Below are 17408 nucleotides of genomic sequence, written 5' to 3' on the forward strand. Positions count from 1 at the left end.
CTGTGTGCGTCGTGCATTTTGCCTTCGGGCTTATTTTGCTTCGGTTGGATATATATTTATTGCACTAAAGCCTTTGGACTGAGCCTCTGTGTCCTGCGCATGATTCCTACACCACACCCACCTTCAGCACGCCTTGACAGTATTGTGTGTAGATTGATGAGGATTTGTTTTTATTTAATCCATTTTAGAATAAGGCTGTAAAGTAACAAAATGTGGACAAATGTGGAAAAAGGGGTCTGAATACTTTTCGAATGCACTGTAGGTGGGAGGTTATGGGCTACTCATTGTTTATCTATTCGGTAACTCTGATTCACTGATAGCGTTACCTAGGCATGTGTGCTTCGTACGTGCCTAATATACACCTCATCAAGTGATTGATATGTAGTATGGACATGAGAATATATTTACATTTTAGTCATTTAGCAGACGCTCTTATCCAGAGCGAATTACAGTTAGTGAATGCATACATGTTTTTTTGTTTGTTTTTTATTTAATTTTTTTATACTGGCCCCCCGTGGGAAACGAACCCACATCCCTGCCGGCCAAACCCTCCCCTACCTTGGACGACGCTGGACCAATTGTGCACCGCCCATGGGTCTCCCGGTCGCGGCCGGCTGCGACAGAGCCTGGACTCGTACCAGGATCTCTAGTGGCACAGCTAGCAATGCAATGCAGTGCCTTAGACCACTGCGCCACTCGGGAGCACCACCATTGGTTAACACAAACTTTTCTACACAGCCCCTTTAAGTGCTTCTGTAGCACATCAGCTGTTTCAAAAACATATCTCTGAATTTCTCCAGTGCAGCAAAGCTTTAAAAGACAGTAAAAACTTCCTGATAAAAAATGAAGAAACTTAAGAAAATAATCAGAGTAGTAACAACATAATATCAGAGTTGTTGCTCTTGGTTGTGTAGGATGAGGTAAGATTTCCCATCACCCTGACTGACACACCTTGAGAGGAATGACCTTTAGCTTGGCAAAGTATCAAAACACTCCCACACACACACACAATAGACTGTTAGTCTCACATACAGTAAGTAGACACCCACTAAAGGACAGACTGCTCTGCAGCCTGGAAAAGCAGCCCAGTGGGCCCAGTTCTGTTGTGTTGTATTAGTTGAGCCAGGTGGTGTTGAGCTGAGTCTGGTTCTTGATGCTGGTGTCCATCTTGAGCACCTCTCTGATGGCCATGGTGGCGTAGGTAGAGGGAGGCAGGGAGAACTCCATCCTCAGAGCCCTGTACTTCCCCTCTTTGTTGAAGACTGGGGGAGGTTGGTCCTCTAGTTTCTCCACATCAGTGTGGACCAGGGAGACACGAGGGTCCTCATAGTTAATCACCTCCCAGCTGACGTCACTGGGTTTGATGAGGATACGTCGGTAGGCTCCGGCCAGAGAGTAGTCCCTCACCCTGTGCCTCATGTTGTCAATGTCCAGGTTATCTGCACTACGCATCTCCCTGTAGCCCTTACCCACATGGTGAGTGGGGTAGATGACTTCAAACCCTGGTAGGGGCATCATCACGTCTTGGATAGAGTGGGTCTCGGCCTCGGCTGCGGACAGCACGAATGCAGTGCCTTCCCTGAGAACGAGGTCTCCCTCCACAGCCTTCACTCCGAAGGCCTCAATGCGTCTGCTGACCATGGTGTTCCACATAAAGCTCTGGTAGCTGTGGATGTACATCAGCCGGTTGTTACGAGGGATCATTGCAAAGGCAGTGATGATGTTCTTCTTGACGTACATGGAGAGACCTCGGAGCAGCTGTCCCTCCACACAGTGTTTAACAGACAGCTTCTTCAGCGCTGCTTCTGGGTCCTGGGACTGGGCCCACTCCTCACGGCACTTCACCAGGTAACCTTTCTCCGCTCCAGGGCGAGTCTTCAGGATCAGATCTATCACTTAATTCCAGTTGTCTTGCAAGATGGCCTTGCCAACTTGGTGTTTGGGCACGGCGGTGGTGCCAAAGCGCTGCATGCCGTAGTAGTTGATGAAGCCTGTCTCTCTAAGGGAGGTCATGGCCTGCTGGACCTGCTCCTCTGTCCCTGTGATGTTCCTGATGACCACAGTGAAGTGATTGCCCTGTAGTTCTCCCAGTTTCAGAGGGTGTTTCTTGTAGCATAAGTTTCCCAGTTTGAAGTTATTGAGGCACTTGTTGAGGTGTGACAGTCTTTCTGCTGTGACCTTGAGAACTGCAATCTCCTGCACAGTGATGGCTCTCTTGTCCTTGGTCCCCATGTAGGAGAACACATTGGGCCTCATCCTGAGGAATTTCGAGAGCACGTTGATGGCTTCCATGGTGTCTTTGTTCTCCTTGTAGAGGACGATGTATAATGTATGTCTTTCAGTTGAACAAAGAGCACAGTTGTGGGAGTTGTTGACATTTCAATGATCAAACACAGCATATGTTCCTGATATTGAATACATTGCATAGTTTATTTGCAAAAAGATAATATCACAGTATAACAATTATTATTGAGAAAAATAATACATGATTTGCCCCTAACTTTAGCTGGTTAGAGCGATGGTCATTATTTCTTCTCTGTAATAGTCAATGTAGTAAAATAATAATGCATAATTTCTCCTAATTCAGACTGGTTGGAATAATCATTATTTATTCTCTGTAGTAGTCACTGTAATAATAACTGTAAACATTCAATGGGGCAACACATGAGGAGAACTTGAACAAATCACCCAGGACTAAATACGCTGGAAAACTGTTGTCAGTGGCCTATGCTCCATGAGTAGAAAAAGACCTAAGCAAGTAAGTAACTAGACATTCAATCAGGGAAGTTAGTGAGCTCGTCTTTGCCAATGTTTCCTCCACTGAGGATGACCACCACGTTCCTCCCAGCAATGTCAGGGATTCTGTCGTTAGCGATGGCTGCGAACGCCGCGGACCCCGACGGTTCCACCAGGAGCCCCGCCCTGTACAGGGTCGACACGGCAGCCTTGATCTCCTCATCGTTCACCAGTACGATCTCCTCAACGTAAAGCTGGCACAGCTCATAGGGCAGGGTGCCTGGGAGGGACACAACACACCAGGCAGTTAGCAATGGTAGATGTTTGTGCCTTATGGTACAAAACACATCAGGGAGTTAGCACAGGTAAAGAAGGTACATTTCACAGATTTGTTTGCTTGGCTATGGTTCATTCCAGATGAAGACAAAGTTGTTCCCTCTTATGTCCTGATCTTTTAGGATTTATTTAAGTCTAGCCAATCTACTTCTCTGAGGTGTACTGTACCTGCAAAAGGTGGCGCCAGTCCTGACGCAATGCTCTTGGTGTCCATGCTGACAGGCTTCTTCTCGATGAAACTTTTGTACATGGTGCAGGCTAATGAATCAAAGACAGGAAAATAAGGTCAACAAAATGGTCATACTGTATATCAACCCTTCAGTATATTGCCCCATGTGTATGTTCATGTACATCCGTTAGTGGTGTATCGTAGTTGTAAAAAGCCCTGCCTGATATTGTCTTGGTGAGGTTTAACCAACAGGTGTTATGTACCTCCTTCTGGCTCTACTCCATAGATCCTTGTCTTCTCGCAGCCAGCCAGTTTGATGGCAGCGGCCACCCCAGCCAGTAGACCTCCTCCTCCACAGCACACCACCACTACATCAGGCTGGGGCATCACCTCCAGCACCTCAAAACCTAGACTACAGCACAGAGAGAGAGGGGGAGAGAGAGAGGGGGCAAGGGTAGGGGGGGGGGGGGGAGTGACAGAGACAGACAGCGAGAGACAGACCAGCATTTTATTTTCCCTCAAAAAGAGGGAAAAGGCCCGCATAAAGCTGGTTGTGTTGCCTTGTTCAGCTGTTCTGTACCTGGCATGTCCTGCAATCAGGTCCAGGTCATCGTATGAGTGGAGGAACGTCATGTTTTCCTCCTGGACACAACGATTCACCACGTTCATCAGACAGGTCGTAGGCACCCGTTCCACCTCACATCCAAAATTCTGGAGCGGGTGCACAGCAATTGTACTCAACGGCTCACTGATATGTTTGGTTATTTTCAGATGTGTAATTTTAGATGATACAATTAAAGACTGAAGCAGTCAATTGGAAACAAGAACCTTACTTGTATGAGTGTAGATCTGGATACAAGGGCTGTCTCTGGCATCACCACTTTCCCCTTGGAGCCGTAGTGTTTAGAGGCATACGCAAAAGACTTCCCATAGTTCCCTGCAGACATGGTGACAAAATGGGCTCCTTTTGGTCTCCTGGCGAACTGGTTGGCCACTCCTCTTACCTTAAACGAACCTGTCAATTAACACAATGACAGAAACTGCTGTTATTGTATCACTCTCAATGTCCAACATCAACCATGTCCATCAATATATCTATTACAAAACAGCCTACATTATTAATTGAAACTTATACAGTAGTAATGTAAATGTGCCTGACTAAGGCATTTAATTCATACACAAACTCACCAGTTCTCTGCATGTTCTCCAGTTTGATGTGGATGTTACAGGGGATGTTGAGCGGTAGTGTTGTTTGGCACCATGGGATCATAGGAGTGTTGATGACTCCCAAAGGACTGGTCCTCACTGTCTCTCTGGCATCTCTTAGCAGATCCAAAGTGATGGCTTTCGCTGATACTGGCACGTCCACCATGCTGGAAGACAACCACAGAGTTGTATCAAAGAGGTTCGAAACAGTCTTTGGTGGGATTATCCTAAAAACATTCATTTGCATAGACTTCGTGAGGAGGATTATCCTTATATGACTTGCTTAGCTCCTTTCCACCAAAATAAACATTATATTTTGTTGAATTCTTCTGCTCTGTTAATACTTGCAAAAAGAGTTTAATGAAATTACGTAACACAAAATTATCTCACCATTGACATTGTGGAACTGTTACTACAGATGTACACATTTGTACAATATATTCCACCTTTCCTGTTGTAGCAGTCAATATAATCAGAGACACAGTTGTATAATACTAGTCCACGTACCTTGATACTTTCGAAAAATATGCAAATGTATGGATTTTCACGATTTTTACTCAATTTACGGAGCAGAATTTCAACAGCTCCGTTATGTTTACACAGTGTTACAGTTATTCTGGCACCCCGCAACACAACACAAGTAAACAACAGCTGAAGGTAAAGCCAACGCGACTTGTTTCTAGTCGGACATTGTTTTGAGACGGACCGAAGAAATGGTCGCGTCTATCTGAAAAAGTGAAGTTGTAACCTGAATTAGACAATTTAAAACATATTTTCGTGGCAAATAGTTGTGAAAATCATGGGTGTTGTGAGACATATCGTGTGCGCGATGTCTGGGGGAGTTGACAGCTCTGTAACGGCTTTGTTACTCAGAAGAAGAGGTGAGACATTCCTTCACTGGAGCACTCAACATTAGCTAGCTAGCTAAAAACTCCTTGAGACGATACAAGTAAACCTACGATTTTTTAAATGAGTAAACGGAATATTTGTGTTATTATTTTATATATAATGTTACTTGTTTACTGTAAGTATAACGTCTTCCCAATGATTTGTTTTATTGACAGGGTACCACGTTACTGGAGTGTTTATGAAGAACTGGGATTCCCTGGATGAGAAGGGGGTGTGTTCCTCCGAAAGGGACTGTGAAGATGCCTACAAAGTGTGCCAGAATCTGGACATACCCTTCCATCAAGTGTCCTACGTCAAAGAGTACTGGCACGAAGTGTTCACGTAGGTAACCTCGTTAATTAAATGATTGCACTCACCCTAATTGAAATATGTGAGTTATCGCGAGATTAGGCTGGTGTCACAAGGCTAGATCTGGGGTGTGTTCATTGTCTTGCAAAGTAAACCGTTTACCGTTTAAGAACCAAACAGAAATGGGGAGGGACCTGAAATGAATATACCCCAGATTGTTCTCTCTCAATGTCTGACCACTGTCTCCTTTCTTCAGCAATCTTTTGAAGGAATATGAGAAGGGCAGGACACCAAATCCAGACATTCTGTGCAATAAACACATCAAATTCAACCACTTCTACAGTTATGCCATCAACAGCTTGGGTATGTAGCCTAATAATAATGTTCAGTATTATTAGTATGCTTATTATTATATTATAAAAATATCCAAGTATGCTAAGAACTTCAAGGACCATTAATGAAACTGAGCTTGTACTAAAAAAAGCAAATATTGGGTTGTTGCTGATTTCCCCCTAGGTGCTGATGCCATGGCGACAGGTCACTATGCCAGGACATCTCAGGAGGATGAGGATGTCTTCCAACAGAGACACGTGGCTCCTCCCCCTCAACATGTCTTCAGAGACCGCTTTGAGATCAGGAACCGTAAGAACAACAAACTCCTCTCAACCTCTTTCTGTGCTTTTCTCATACCAATGTGTTGTTATTATTATCATGTCAATCTTACCTCTTTATAATAATACGTAGACTTTGGGCGCTTTCACATATCCCCTTATGATCCAGATCCTGGAGCGTTTGGTACCCTGATCCGCTTTATAAAGCATGTGTGAAACGCAAACGAACCCTGGCTGAAACTAATCCTGGACCTGTGTGAGTAGCGGGTCCAAGATCCAGGATCAGAGTACCAAGTATTGTGACGCGGCAGCGTGAGTCGCATGGAACTTTTTTGACCGCTGTAAAGAAGTTAGCTCGCTAACGTCATGTAGAATGTGCGCCCTGAAACAGTTATTTTCAGGTCTTGTGAAATCAAAAACGGAGACCAAAAACGGTCCAGGGTACCGAACTAGGGTACCGAAATTCAAATGTGAAATGCTTTTATTTGTAAGTCTGTAGACATTTGATATGTGTAGAGAAATTCCGGGAACTTGAATGAGTACAACCATTGGTTATATTTGATATAGGGACCTATATTATAGGACTGTCATTGGATTGGTGTCTCAGATTTTTAACCCTTTTTTATCTCCGTTGAAGCGGTGAGGTTGTACCAAGGAGCGGACCGCTTTAAGGACCAGACATTCTTCCTCAGCCAGATGTCGCAGGATTCTTTGCGGCATACAGTCTTTCCCCTGTCGGGACTCACCAAATACTACGTGAAGAAGATTGCAGCCGAGGCCGGCTTCCAACACGTCCTGAAGAAGAAAGAGGTAACTAACCAAACAGACAGACAGATACACTGTCCTATGTACAGTGGGGGAAAAAGTATTTAGTCAGCCACCAATTGTGCAAGTTCTCCCACTTAAAAAGATGAGAGAGGCCTGTAATTTTCATCATAGGTACACGTCAACTATGACAGACAAAATGAGAAAAAAAAATCAAGAAAATCACATTGTAGGATTTTTAATGAATTTATTTGCAAATTATGGTGGAAAATAAGTATTTGGTCAATAACAAAAGTTTCTCAATACTTTGTTATATACCCTTTGTTGGCAATGACACAGGTCAAACGTTTTCTGTATTTTGGTCCATTCCTCCATGCAGATCTCCTCTAGAGAAGTGATGTTTTGGGGCTGTCGCTGGGCAACACGGACTTTCAACTCCCTCCAAAGATTTTCTATGGGGTTGAGATCTGGAGACTGGCTAGGCCACTCCAGGACCTTGAAATGCTTCTTACGAAGCCACTCCTTCGTTGCCCGGGCGGTGTGTTTGGGATCATTGTCATGCTGAAAGACCCAGCCACGTTTCATCTTCAATGCCCTTGCTGATGGAAGGAGGTTTTCACTCAAAATCTCACGATACATGGCCCCATTCATTCTTTCCTTTACACGGATCAGTCGTCCTGGTCCCTTTGCAGAAAAACAGCCCCAAAGCATGATGTTTCCACCCCCATGCTTCACAGTAGGTATGGTGTTCTTTGGATGCAACTCAGCATTCTTTGTCCTCCAAACACGACGAGTTGAGTTTTTACCAAAAAGTTATATTTTGGTTTCATCTGACCATATGACATTCTCCCAATCCTCTTCTGGATCATCCAAATGCACTCTAGCAAACTTCAGACGGGCCTGGACATGTACTGGCTTAAGCAGGGGGACACGTCTGGCACTGCAGGATTTGAGTCCCTGGCGGCGTAGTGTGTTACTGATGGTAGGCTTTGTTAGTTTGGTCCCAGCTCTCTGCAGGTCATTCACTAGGTCCCCCCGTGTGGTTCTGGGATTTTTGCTCACCGTTCTTGTGATCATTTTGACCCTTACGGGGTGAGATCTTGCGTGGAGCCCCAGATCGAGGGATATTATCAGTGGTCTTGTATGTCTTCCATTTCCTAATAATTGCTCCCACAGTTGATTTCTTCAAACCAAGCTGCTTACCTATTGCAGATTCAGTCTTCCCAGCCTGGTGCAGGTCTACACTTTTGTTTCTGGTGTCCTTTGACAGCTCTTTGGTCTTGGCCATAGTGGAGTTTGGAGTGTGACTGTTTGAGGTTGTGGACAAGGTGTCTTTTATACTGATAACAAGTTCAAACAGGTGCCATTAATACAGGTAACGAGTGGAGGACAGAGGAGCCTCTTAAAGAAGAAGTTACAGGTCTGTGAGAGCCAGAAATCTTGCTTGTTTGTAGGTGACCAAATACTTATTTTCCACCATAATTTGCAAATAAATTCATAAAAAATCCTACAATGTGATTTTCTTGATTTTTTTTTCTCAATTTGTCTGTCATAGTTGATGTGTACCTATAATGAACATTACAGGCCTCTCTCATATTTTTAAGTGGGAGAACTTGCACAATTGGTGGCTGACTAAATACTTTTTTTCCCCACTGAATAACAAAGTATTGAGAAACCTTTGTTATTGACCAAATACTTATTTTCCACCATAATTTGCAAATAAAATCATTAAAAATCCTACAATGTGATTTTCTGGAGAAAAAAATTCTCATTTTGTCTGTCATAGTTGACGTGTACCTATGATGAAAATTACAGGCATCTCTCATCTTTTTAAGTGGGAGAACTTGCACAATTGGTGGCAGACGAAATACTTTTTTTCTCCACTGTATGTACTATCTTTGGATGCATTTGCAGTTTTTTTGGGTTGTGTTTCAGATTATGTCATGCCCAATAGGAACTGAATGGTGAATAATATATTGTCATTTTGGAGTTAATTCTATTGTAAATAAGAATAATGTTTCTGAACACTTCTACATTAAGGCAAGGCACCAAAGACACTTTTATTTTCATATATCATTCAAAGCTTGTTTTCCAAAGCATATAGTTAGCGAGTCCATATATCGCTATTTCCTTTGTAGACAAATAAATAATACAAATCGGCTATCTGTTAGCCAATGCGAGAAAAGCAACAAATTTGCCTCATCAACAGATCGAGGCAGTGGCAGGTAGAGGAGGTAGCCAGCAGCGCGTCGAGACGCAAACTTCTTCAGATGAAAATGACAGATCAAATCACATTTTGTTGGTCGCATACACATATTTAGCAGATGTTATTGCGGGTGTAGCAAAATGCTTGGGTTCCTAGCTCCAACAGCGATCAACCAGACAGCAGGCAACCAGCAAGCCAGCAGTGGCTTTTATTCCACATGGCACAAATAATCCAACTCATAGATTCTCTTTTTTTGCCCTAAGTGTCGGAACACAAGACTGAAAATCACCATAGACCCCGCCAACCAGGAATTCTGTAATTCCGTCACGATAGAATACGCACAATGTGAAGGAGGTCGTGATGCATTTAGGAGGAGTGTGTACACTTCCTTGAGGCTGCACAAGTGCTCCAAGGGAGATATGGCATTTGATATAAATGTGAGGATGGTTCTTCTAGCCCACGAACTTGGACTTGATTATGCAGCTCTTAAGAGAATAAGCAAAGTTCTAGGGATTCCTTCTAGAGATTCCTTCATATTAGAGACATGACAGGAGAGTGAAGGTAAATAAAAAGGGAGAGTAGCCCATTATTGTCAGGTAACTTGCTGTCTATAATAATACGATTTATTTGCTCCAGTAACTAGAAAGTGTTATTCAAAGGGATAACTATTTAAAAGTGGGAAAAATATAACTAGGCTATACAATGAGACTGTCACATATATACAGTGCATTCGGAAAGTATTCCGACCCCTCACATTTTCCACATTCTGTTACGTTACAGCCTTATTCTAAAATTGATTAAATTCATTTATTCCCTCATCAATCTCCACACAATACCCCATAATGACAAAGCAAAAACAGGTTTTTAGAAATGTTTGCAAATGTATATATTTTTAAAAAACACTGAAATCGCTTTTACATAAGTATTCAGACCCTTTACTCAGTACTTTGTTGAAGCACCCGTGGCAGCGATTACAGCCTCATGTCTTCTTGGGTATGACGCTACAAGCTTGGCACACCTGTATTTGAGTTTCTCCCATTCTTCTCTTCAGATCTTCTGAAGCTCTTGTCAGGTTGGATGGGGAGCATCGCTGCACAGCTATTTTCAGGTCTCTCCAGAGATGTTCGATCGGGTTCAAGTCTGGGCTCTGGCTGGGCCACTCAAGGACATTCAGGGACTTGTCCCGTAGCCACTCCTGCGTTGTCTTGGCTGTGTGCTTAGGGTCGTTGTCCTGTTGGAAGGTGAACCTTCTCCCCAGTCTGAGGTCCTGAGCACTCTGGAGCAGGTTTTCATCAAGGATCTCTCTTTACTTTGCTCCGTTCATGTTTCCCTCGATCCTGACTAGTCTCCCAGTCCCTGCTGCTGAAAAACATCCCCACAGCATGATGTTGCCACCACCATGCTCACCGTAGGGATGGTATTGGCCAGGTGATGAGCGCTGCCTGGTTTCCTCCAGACGTGACGCTTGGCATTCAGGCCAAAGAGTTCAATCTTGGTTTCATCAGACCAGATAATCTTGTTTCTCATGGTCAGAGTACTTTAGGTGCCTTTTGGCAAACTCCAAGTGGGCTGTCATGTGCCTTTTACTGTGGAGTGGTTTCCGTCTGGCCACTCTACCATAAAGGCCTGATTGGTGGAGTGCTGCAGTGATGGTTGTCCTTCTGGAAGGTTCTACCATCTCCACAGAGGAACTATGGAGCTCTGTCAGAGTGACCATTGGGTTCTTGGTCACCTCCCTGACCAAGGCCCTTCTCCCCCGATTGCTCAGTTTGGCCGGGCGGCCAGCTCTAGGAAGAGTCTTGGTGGTTCCAAACTTCTTCCATTTAAGAATGATGGAAGCCACTGTGTTCTTGGGGGCCTTCAATGCTGCAGAAATGTTTTGGTACCCTTCCCCAGATCTGGGCCTCTACACAATCCTGTCTCGGAGCTCTACGGACAATTCCTTCGACATCATGGCTTGGTTTTTGCTCTGACATGCACTGTCAACTGTGGGACCTTATATAGACAGGTGTGTGCCTTTCCAAATCATGTCCAATCAATTGAATGTACCACAGGTGGACTCCAATCAAGTTGTAAAAACATCTCAAGGATGATCAATGGAAACAGGATGCACCTGAGCTCAATTTCGAGTCTCATAGCAAAGGGTCTGAATACTTATGTAAATAAGGTATTTCTGTTTTTTATTTTTAATACATGTCTAAAAATCTGTTTTCGCGTTGTCATTATGGGGTATTGTGTGTAGATTGATGAGGAAAAACATTAATTGAATACATCTTCGAATAAGGCTGTAACGTAACAATGTGGAAAAAGTGAAGGGCTCTGAATACTTTCCGAATGCACTGTACATACAGAGTAGGCTACTGCAGGGCTGTAGGCTACTGTATGATTATTGAGAAATTAACTTTACATACAGTAAATATATGGTGTAAATACATAAGGGATAATCAAAGAAGGGGCCATGCGTTCTATGGAAAATAATGAGTGACATAGAAGGTGTGTTCCACGACGCGCTAGCAGAGTGGAACTGACCTTCCATGGAGTTTCATTATTTTCCAGAGAACGCATAGAGCCCCGAGTTGTTTATCCCTTTCATACCATGGCTATAATTTAACACATTTGCTGCTAGAAATGTGTTCATTTGCAGGTAGAAATGTGTTCAACATCCACTGAAGTAGCTAGCAAGTTTACTAGATAGCTATAGTAGTTGCCGTGGTAACCAAACAAACAGACTTGCTAGTTTAGCTAACCAAACCATCAGTCCTAGCTTGCCATTATGAAAATCTAGTTCAACAGTGCCAATACATAGAACATGTAAGAATTAACTATAGCCATTGAATTCTACCTTGCGTTATAGGGAAATAATGCACGCTCTAGAATGCCCTTCAAGCCAATCAGAAACAAGTATTCAACAATGCCATGGTATATAATTAAGCAATAAGGCCCGAGGGGGTGTGGTATATGGCCTGTATATTACGGCTAAGAGCTGTTCTTAGGCACGTTCTTACCACTTAGCTGTGGTATATTGGCCATATATCACAAATTCCTGAGGTGCTATTAGAAACTGGTTACCAACGTAATTAGAGCAGTAAAGATAACTGTTTTGTCATACACGTGGTATACGGTCTGATATACCACAGCTGTCAGCCAATCAGCATTCAGGGATCAAACCACCCAGTTTATAACAGCATTTATACCATGGCATTGTTGAATACTTGTTTCTGATTGGCTTGAAGGGCATTCTAGAGCGTGCATTGTTGAATTTGATTTTCATAATGGCAAGCTAAACTAGCAAGTCTGTTTGTTTGGTTACCACAGCAACTACTGTAGCTACAGTATCTAGTAAACTTGCTAGCTACTTCAGTGGACGTTGAACCCATTTCTACCGGCAAATTAACACATTTTCTAGCGGCAAATGTGTGAAATTATAGCTATGGTATAAAATGGAAAATCAACTAGTCGTTCATTACATATTTAGTCCTGCAGTTATGACTGTTACGACATACCATAATAAACACAATTTTTCCCACTTTAGTGGCGGAGATTCAGAGAGGGCTACAGTCATTGGCGCGTGCCGCAGAGCAGATTAGGAGTGCATATGCAGATATAGACCCAGACATAGCAGGTTTGCTGAGGGAGGATGATGCCGTCATAGACATTCATGTGTCCTTTGATTGCAAGTGGCACATGAGAGGATTCAATTCCAACTACGGGATAGGTGTGTGCATAGACATCAAATCACATTTTATTTGTCACATACACGTGTTTAGCAGATGTTATAGCGGGTGTAGCGAAATGCTTGTAATTCTAGCTCCAACAGTGCAGTAATATCTAACAATTTCACAACATATACATTGGGGAGAACAAGTATTTGATACACTGCCGATTTTGCAGGTTTTCCTACTTACAAAGCATGTAGAGGTCTGTAATGTTTATCATAGGTACACTTCAACTGTGAGAGACGGAATCTATAAAATGCAAATTAATTACTTAAAAATCATACAATGTGATTTTCTGGATTTTTGTTTTAGATTCCGTCTCTCACAGTTGAAGTGTACCTATGATAAAAATTACAGACCTCTACATGCTTTGTAAGTAGGAAAACCTGCAAAATCGGCAGTGTATCAAATACTTGTTCTCCCCACTGTATACTTTCAACTGGTAAAGTTTCATTCTGATATGAGTAAAGGGGGAATATAGCCTATTAGGGTGTGGTGCCTGGTCTGATTACGGATAATCATTAATAAATAATGATGATCATACCCCCAAAATCATGAATAAAGATCATACTGCCCCAAAAATGCTAACATCCCCTGTTGTTGATACACTATAAGTGAATTTGTCCAAATACTTATGACTTCTACACATGGGGGTGGGGACTAGTGCTTTCATTTCTCAACGGTAAAACAGATATTTATGGAAATACCCTCAAATAAAAGGTGACATTCTGTACTTTCACCTCATATGAAACATTTGGTCTCAAATCCAAAATGCTGGAGTATAGAGCAAAATTTTAAATGTTTGCTTTGCTGTCCAAATGCATACGGACGGGAGTGTAGATAAAGTATCGATCATCTCTCCTCTCTGAGCTGCCTACAGATTACCAAAGCTTAACATAATTGAATTGCATTGTGTTGTGTTGTTGTAATTACACTGTATTGACATAGAGCAATCTATTTTACAAAGTCAATTGTATTTTTTTGTGGACAGTGTGGGAACACTGAATATCATTATCTGTTTCCAGAGTATGGGCATCTGCTTTATTGGAGAGAGGAACTTTGAGGATTTCATTCTAGAGGTATGGAATTCCAATACATACACAACATGTACGGTACTGTATCAAGTTAATTATTGAGATACACTGGCCATAGTAATGAATAAACATGTTTGTGTGTAATAACAATATCTGCATTGCTGTTTTTCTGTCAGTATTTAGAGCCGAAACCGGGGAACTTTGTCTCCATTGAGGATGGGAAGATCATGGGTGAACATAAGGGTAATGCTGTGTGATATCCTCAGTGGTATCTTCTATGTTACTGCTTATCCCACTATCCTTATAAGAGTACTGCTCTTCCAATGGTAAACCTTTACATTAACGACTGGTTCTCTGCCTGTTCTTCCTCCTCTTCCTCTCAGGTTGGTTCACCCTGACACTAGGCCAAAGGGCTAGGATTAGTGGGCAGAGGGACGCATGGTTTGTTGTGGACAAAGACATCACTACTGGAGAAGTGTATGTGGTAAGGAATGGTTTCTACCTCTTCAATACTGTTATAGCTAATTTAGTCCTAAACATCTGGCCTAACTACAGTACAGGCTATGAGGCAGATCTCCCACCTCCTTGCTGTTATTTGCTGTTGATTCTCAATTGGATTCTTGATTCTAAACTCCCTAACATCAGGGTCCGACCACCAATCACCCGGCTCTATTCAGAGACACGGTACGAACAGATCGTTTCCATTGGATAACAGAGGACCCTCCCACTGAGCTGATCCAGACTAAGATGATGGAGTGTCACTTCCGCTTCATCCACCAGATGCCTCTCAGTGAGTCACATGACACGTTTACCTGGGCCTCCCGAGTGGCGCAGCGGTCTAAAGCACTGCATTGCAGTGCTTGAGGCTTCACTACTGACCTGGGTTCGATCCCAGGCTGTGTCACAACCGGCTGTGACCGGGAGTCCCATAGGGCGGTGCACAATTGGCCCAGCATCGTCCGGGTTAGGGGAGGGTTTGGCCGGGGTGGCTGTACTTGGCTCATCGCGCTCTAGCGACTCCTTGTGGCGGGCCGGGTGCCTGCAGACTGACTTCAGTCCTCAGTTGAACAGTGTTTCCTCCGACACATTGGTGCGGCTGGCTTCCGGGTTAAGCGGGCAGGTGTTAAGAAGCGCGGATTGGCGGGTCATGTTTCGGAGGACAAATGACTCGACCTTCGCCTCTCCCGAGCCCGTTGGGGAGTTGCCGCGATGAGACAAGATCGTAATTGGATATGATGAAATTGGGGAGAAAAAGGGGGGTCAAAAATTTAAATAACCCAATTAAAATCTAATAAACAATACCTTTACCTCCCATATGGCTTAAAAACAGCTTTATTGGGTAAAACATGTACACTTCAAAAGTGTTGGTAACATGTTAATAACACAGTGAGGTTGTGTATCTCCAGCCCCTTGCACTGTGACCTTGAACATGGATGGCTCTGTGTGGATCATGCTGTCTCAGCCAATCAGAGCACTCACACCAGGACAGGTAAACTCTCTGTTGTTTCCCACACTTAGACATGTAAGCTGCCTGTCTCACCCTTTTCAGAGTTTGGGCAGTTGGTTTCGTTACTTTCTAGGGATGTTTTTTTCTCCGAAGAATTTAAACTATGAGTAAAATTTCTTTAGGCCATTTTCAAATCGATTTATTGTCATTAGGTCAGCTTTTAGGAGTAAAGCCAACCCATGTATCGTTACAGTGGTTTTAGTTAATCTGTGTGAGCTGGTGCATTAGTGTTAGTCCCAGTGTGTTATTCCTTAATATCCTGATTAGCCAGCGAACAAAGGCCTATCATAGGCCCAACAAACGTAGCCAGCTGCTCCAGTGTGTCTGGTTTCCCTGACAGGGATTACTCCAGACTCTAGTCAGGGTACAAAGACCCTTGTCCACGCTTGGATTACCTCCTTTCTTCATGCGCTATCCCATAACCCACTGCTCTGAGAAAACAATATGGCCGAGACGCGTTTGTCTTGGAGCTTTGGGCTCGAGGCCAGAGTGAGGGTAGATGAATAGAGAAGCGATAGAGAATAGTGGTGTGTGTTGCGTGCGCTCAAATGTGGAGGTTAGTTCAGAGGGACTAGGAGTCAATATTCAGCATCAATGTCTCCCACTAACATCAATTTTCTGTGCCTGTCTTATCTACCTCGACATTGAATGAATAGCTTTGCTTCAAAGCTTCCGTCAGTGTCTGCTCCTCACTACCCTCCCTTCTAACTTCTAACTTCTCCTTATTCACTTCTCTCATCTCCCCCCAGTTTGCAGTGCTGTACAAGGGGGACGAGTGTCTTGGCAGTGGGAAGATCGTCCGTCTGGGCCCCACAGAGCACACACTCCAACAGAGACGAGACCGCATGAAAGAAGCCCCTGTGGCCAAGGAGAGGACTCCGGAACCAGCCAGCTGAGCCTGAGAGAGACTTCCTAGAAACAGACCTAGGCCCAGGCCTATCCACTATCGATATGGACCTAACCTTCCAGACTTCAGTCACACTGCTGATGGACAAGACTACTGTACTTCCACAAGCCTTATCCCATTCTCTGAACCACTACTGTAGAACAGAAGAGCACACTGATCATGCTTTTGGACCTGTCCACTCTCCAAGAAACACACACTCAAACTTCCTCTGGACTGTTGCCCTCAGTTGATACTTTTTAGTGATCCAATTGACATTTTAGTCATTTAGCAGACGCTCTTATCCAGAGCGACTTACAATTAGTGAGTACATACTTCTTCCTATTAGGGTACTTGTGAGGTACAGTATTATTTGATTGTGTGGACTTGTTAAATAATAATATAATATGCCATTTAGCAGACGCTTTTATCCAAAGCGACTTACAGTCATGCGTGCATACATTTTTGTGTATGGGTGGTCCCGGGGATCGAACCCACTACCTTGGCGTTACAAGCGCCGTGCTCTACCAGCTGAGCTACAGAGGACCACACAATCATGCACATGGTAATTCATTGTCTCATTTATTTATTTGGACAGATTATTAGAAAATGTTAAATCCATATTTTGTGAAAATCCAAACAAGTAGAGTGCCTTTTCCTTTGGTGCCATTTCACCTAAACACATTTTGGATTGAACTGCATTATTTTTAAACTTTCTTTCTTTATTTCACCTTTATTTAACCAGATAAGCCAGTTGAGAACAAGTTCTCATTTACAACTGCGACCTGGCCAAGATAAAGCAAAGCAGTGCGATAAAAACAACAACACAGAGTTACATATGGGGTAAAACAAAACAAAGTCAAAAATACAATAGAAAATATATATACAGTGTATGCAAATGTAGCAAGTTATGGAGGTAAGGCAATAAATAGGCCATAGTGCAAAATAATTACAATTAGTATTAACACTGGAATGATAGATGTGCAAGAGATGATATGCAAATAGAGATACTGGGGTGCAAATGAGCAAAATAAATAACAAT

The 17408-nt window shown here is 43.2% G+C and overlaps 3 protein-coding genes across 7 annotated transcripts; 1 reads left to right on the plus strand and 2 right to left on the minus strand.

Moving 5' to 3' along the window:
• Window positions 1–1049: 1049 nt before the first annotated feature.
• Window positions 1050–2736, minus strand: LOC121554940 (pseudouridylate synthase 7 homolog). The gene is given in 2 exon segments (XM_045212143.1): window positions 1050–2335; window positions 2732–2736. Coding segments are annotated over 2 exon segments (1227 nt in total). The 3' UTR covers window positions 1050–1113.
• On the minus strand, window positions 2399–5079 carry LOC121555010 (phenylserine dehydratase). Of its 3 annotated transcripts, none has more exons than XM_041868770.2 (7): window positions 4955–5079; window positions 4430–4614; window positions 4075–4256; window positions 3822–3952; window positions 3505–3653; window positions 3241–3330; window positions 2399–3016 (listed from the first exon to the last, which is right to left on the minus strand). In XM_041868770.2, the coding sequence occupies exons 2-7, from the start codon at window positions 4611–4613 to the stop codon at window positions 2775–2777; spliced, it is 978 nt and encodes a 325-aa protein (XP_041724704.1). In that variant the 5' UTR covers window position 4614; window positions 4955–5079; the 3' UTR covers window positions 2399–2774. The 3 variants fall into 3 exon arrangements, with proteins under 3 accessions (XP_041724704.1, XP_041724705.1, XP_041724703.1); XM_041868771.2 differs by lacking the exon at window positions 4955–5079 and adding an exon at window positions 4838–4933 and having other exon boundaries at window positions 3822–3883; XM_041868769.2 differs by lacking the exon at window positions 4955–5079 and adding an exon at window positions 4838–4932.
• A 43-nt stretch (window positions 5080–5122) lies between these two features.
• On the plus strand, window positions 5123–16826 carry LOC121555009 (mitochondrial tRNA-specific 2-thiouridylase 1-like). Of its 3 annotated transcripts, none has more exons than XM_041868766.2 (11): window positions 5123–5328; window positions 5512–5677; window positions 5901–6007; window positions 6161–6286; window positions 6893–7065; window positions 13968–14021; window positions 14153–14219; window positions 14360–14460; window positions 14622–14766; window positions 15383–15465; window positions 16233–16826. In XM_041868766.2, the coding sequence occupies exons 1-11, from the start codon at window positions 5247–5249 to the stop codon at window positions 16377–16379; spliced, it is 1251 nt and encodes a 416-aa protein (XP_041724700.2). In that variant the 5' UTR covers window positions 5123–5246; the 3' UTR covers window positions 16380–16826. The 3 variants fall into 3 exon arrangements, with proteins under 3 accessions (XP_041724700.2, XP_041724701.2, XP_041724702.2); XM_041868767.2 differs by having other exon boundaries at window positions 5316–5396; XM_041868768.2 differs by lacking the exon at window positions 5123–5328 and having other exon boundaries at window positions 5596–5681.
• The last annotated feature ends 582 nt before the right edge of the window (window positions 16827–17408 follow it).

This window comes from Coregonus clupeaformis, chromosome 40 (genome assembly GCF_020615455.1).
Source record: "Coregonus clupeaformis isolate EN_2021a chromosome 40, ASM2061545v1, whole genome shotgun sequence".
In the NCBI taxonomy this organism is placed as follows: domain Eukaryota; kingdom Metazoa; phylum Chordata; class Actinopteri; order Salmoniformes; family Salmonidae; genus Coregonus; species Coregonus clupeaformis.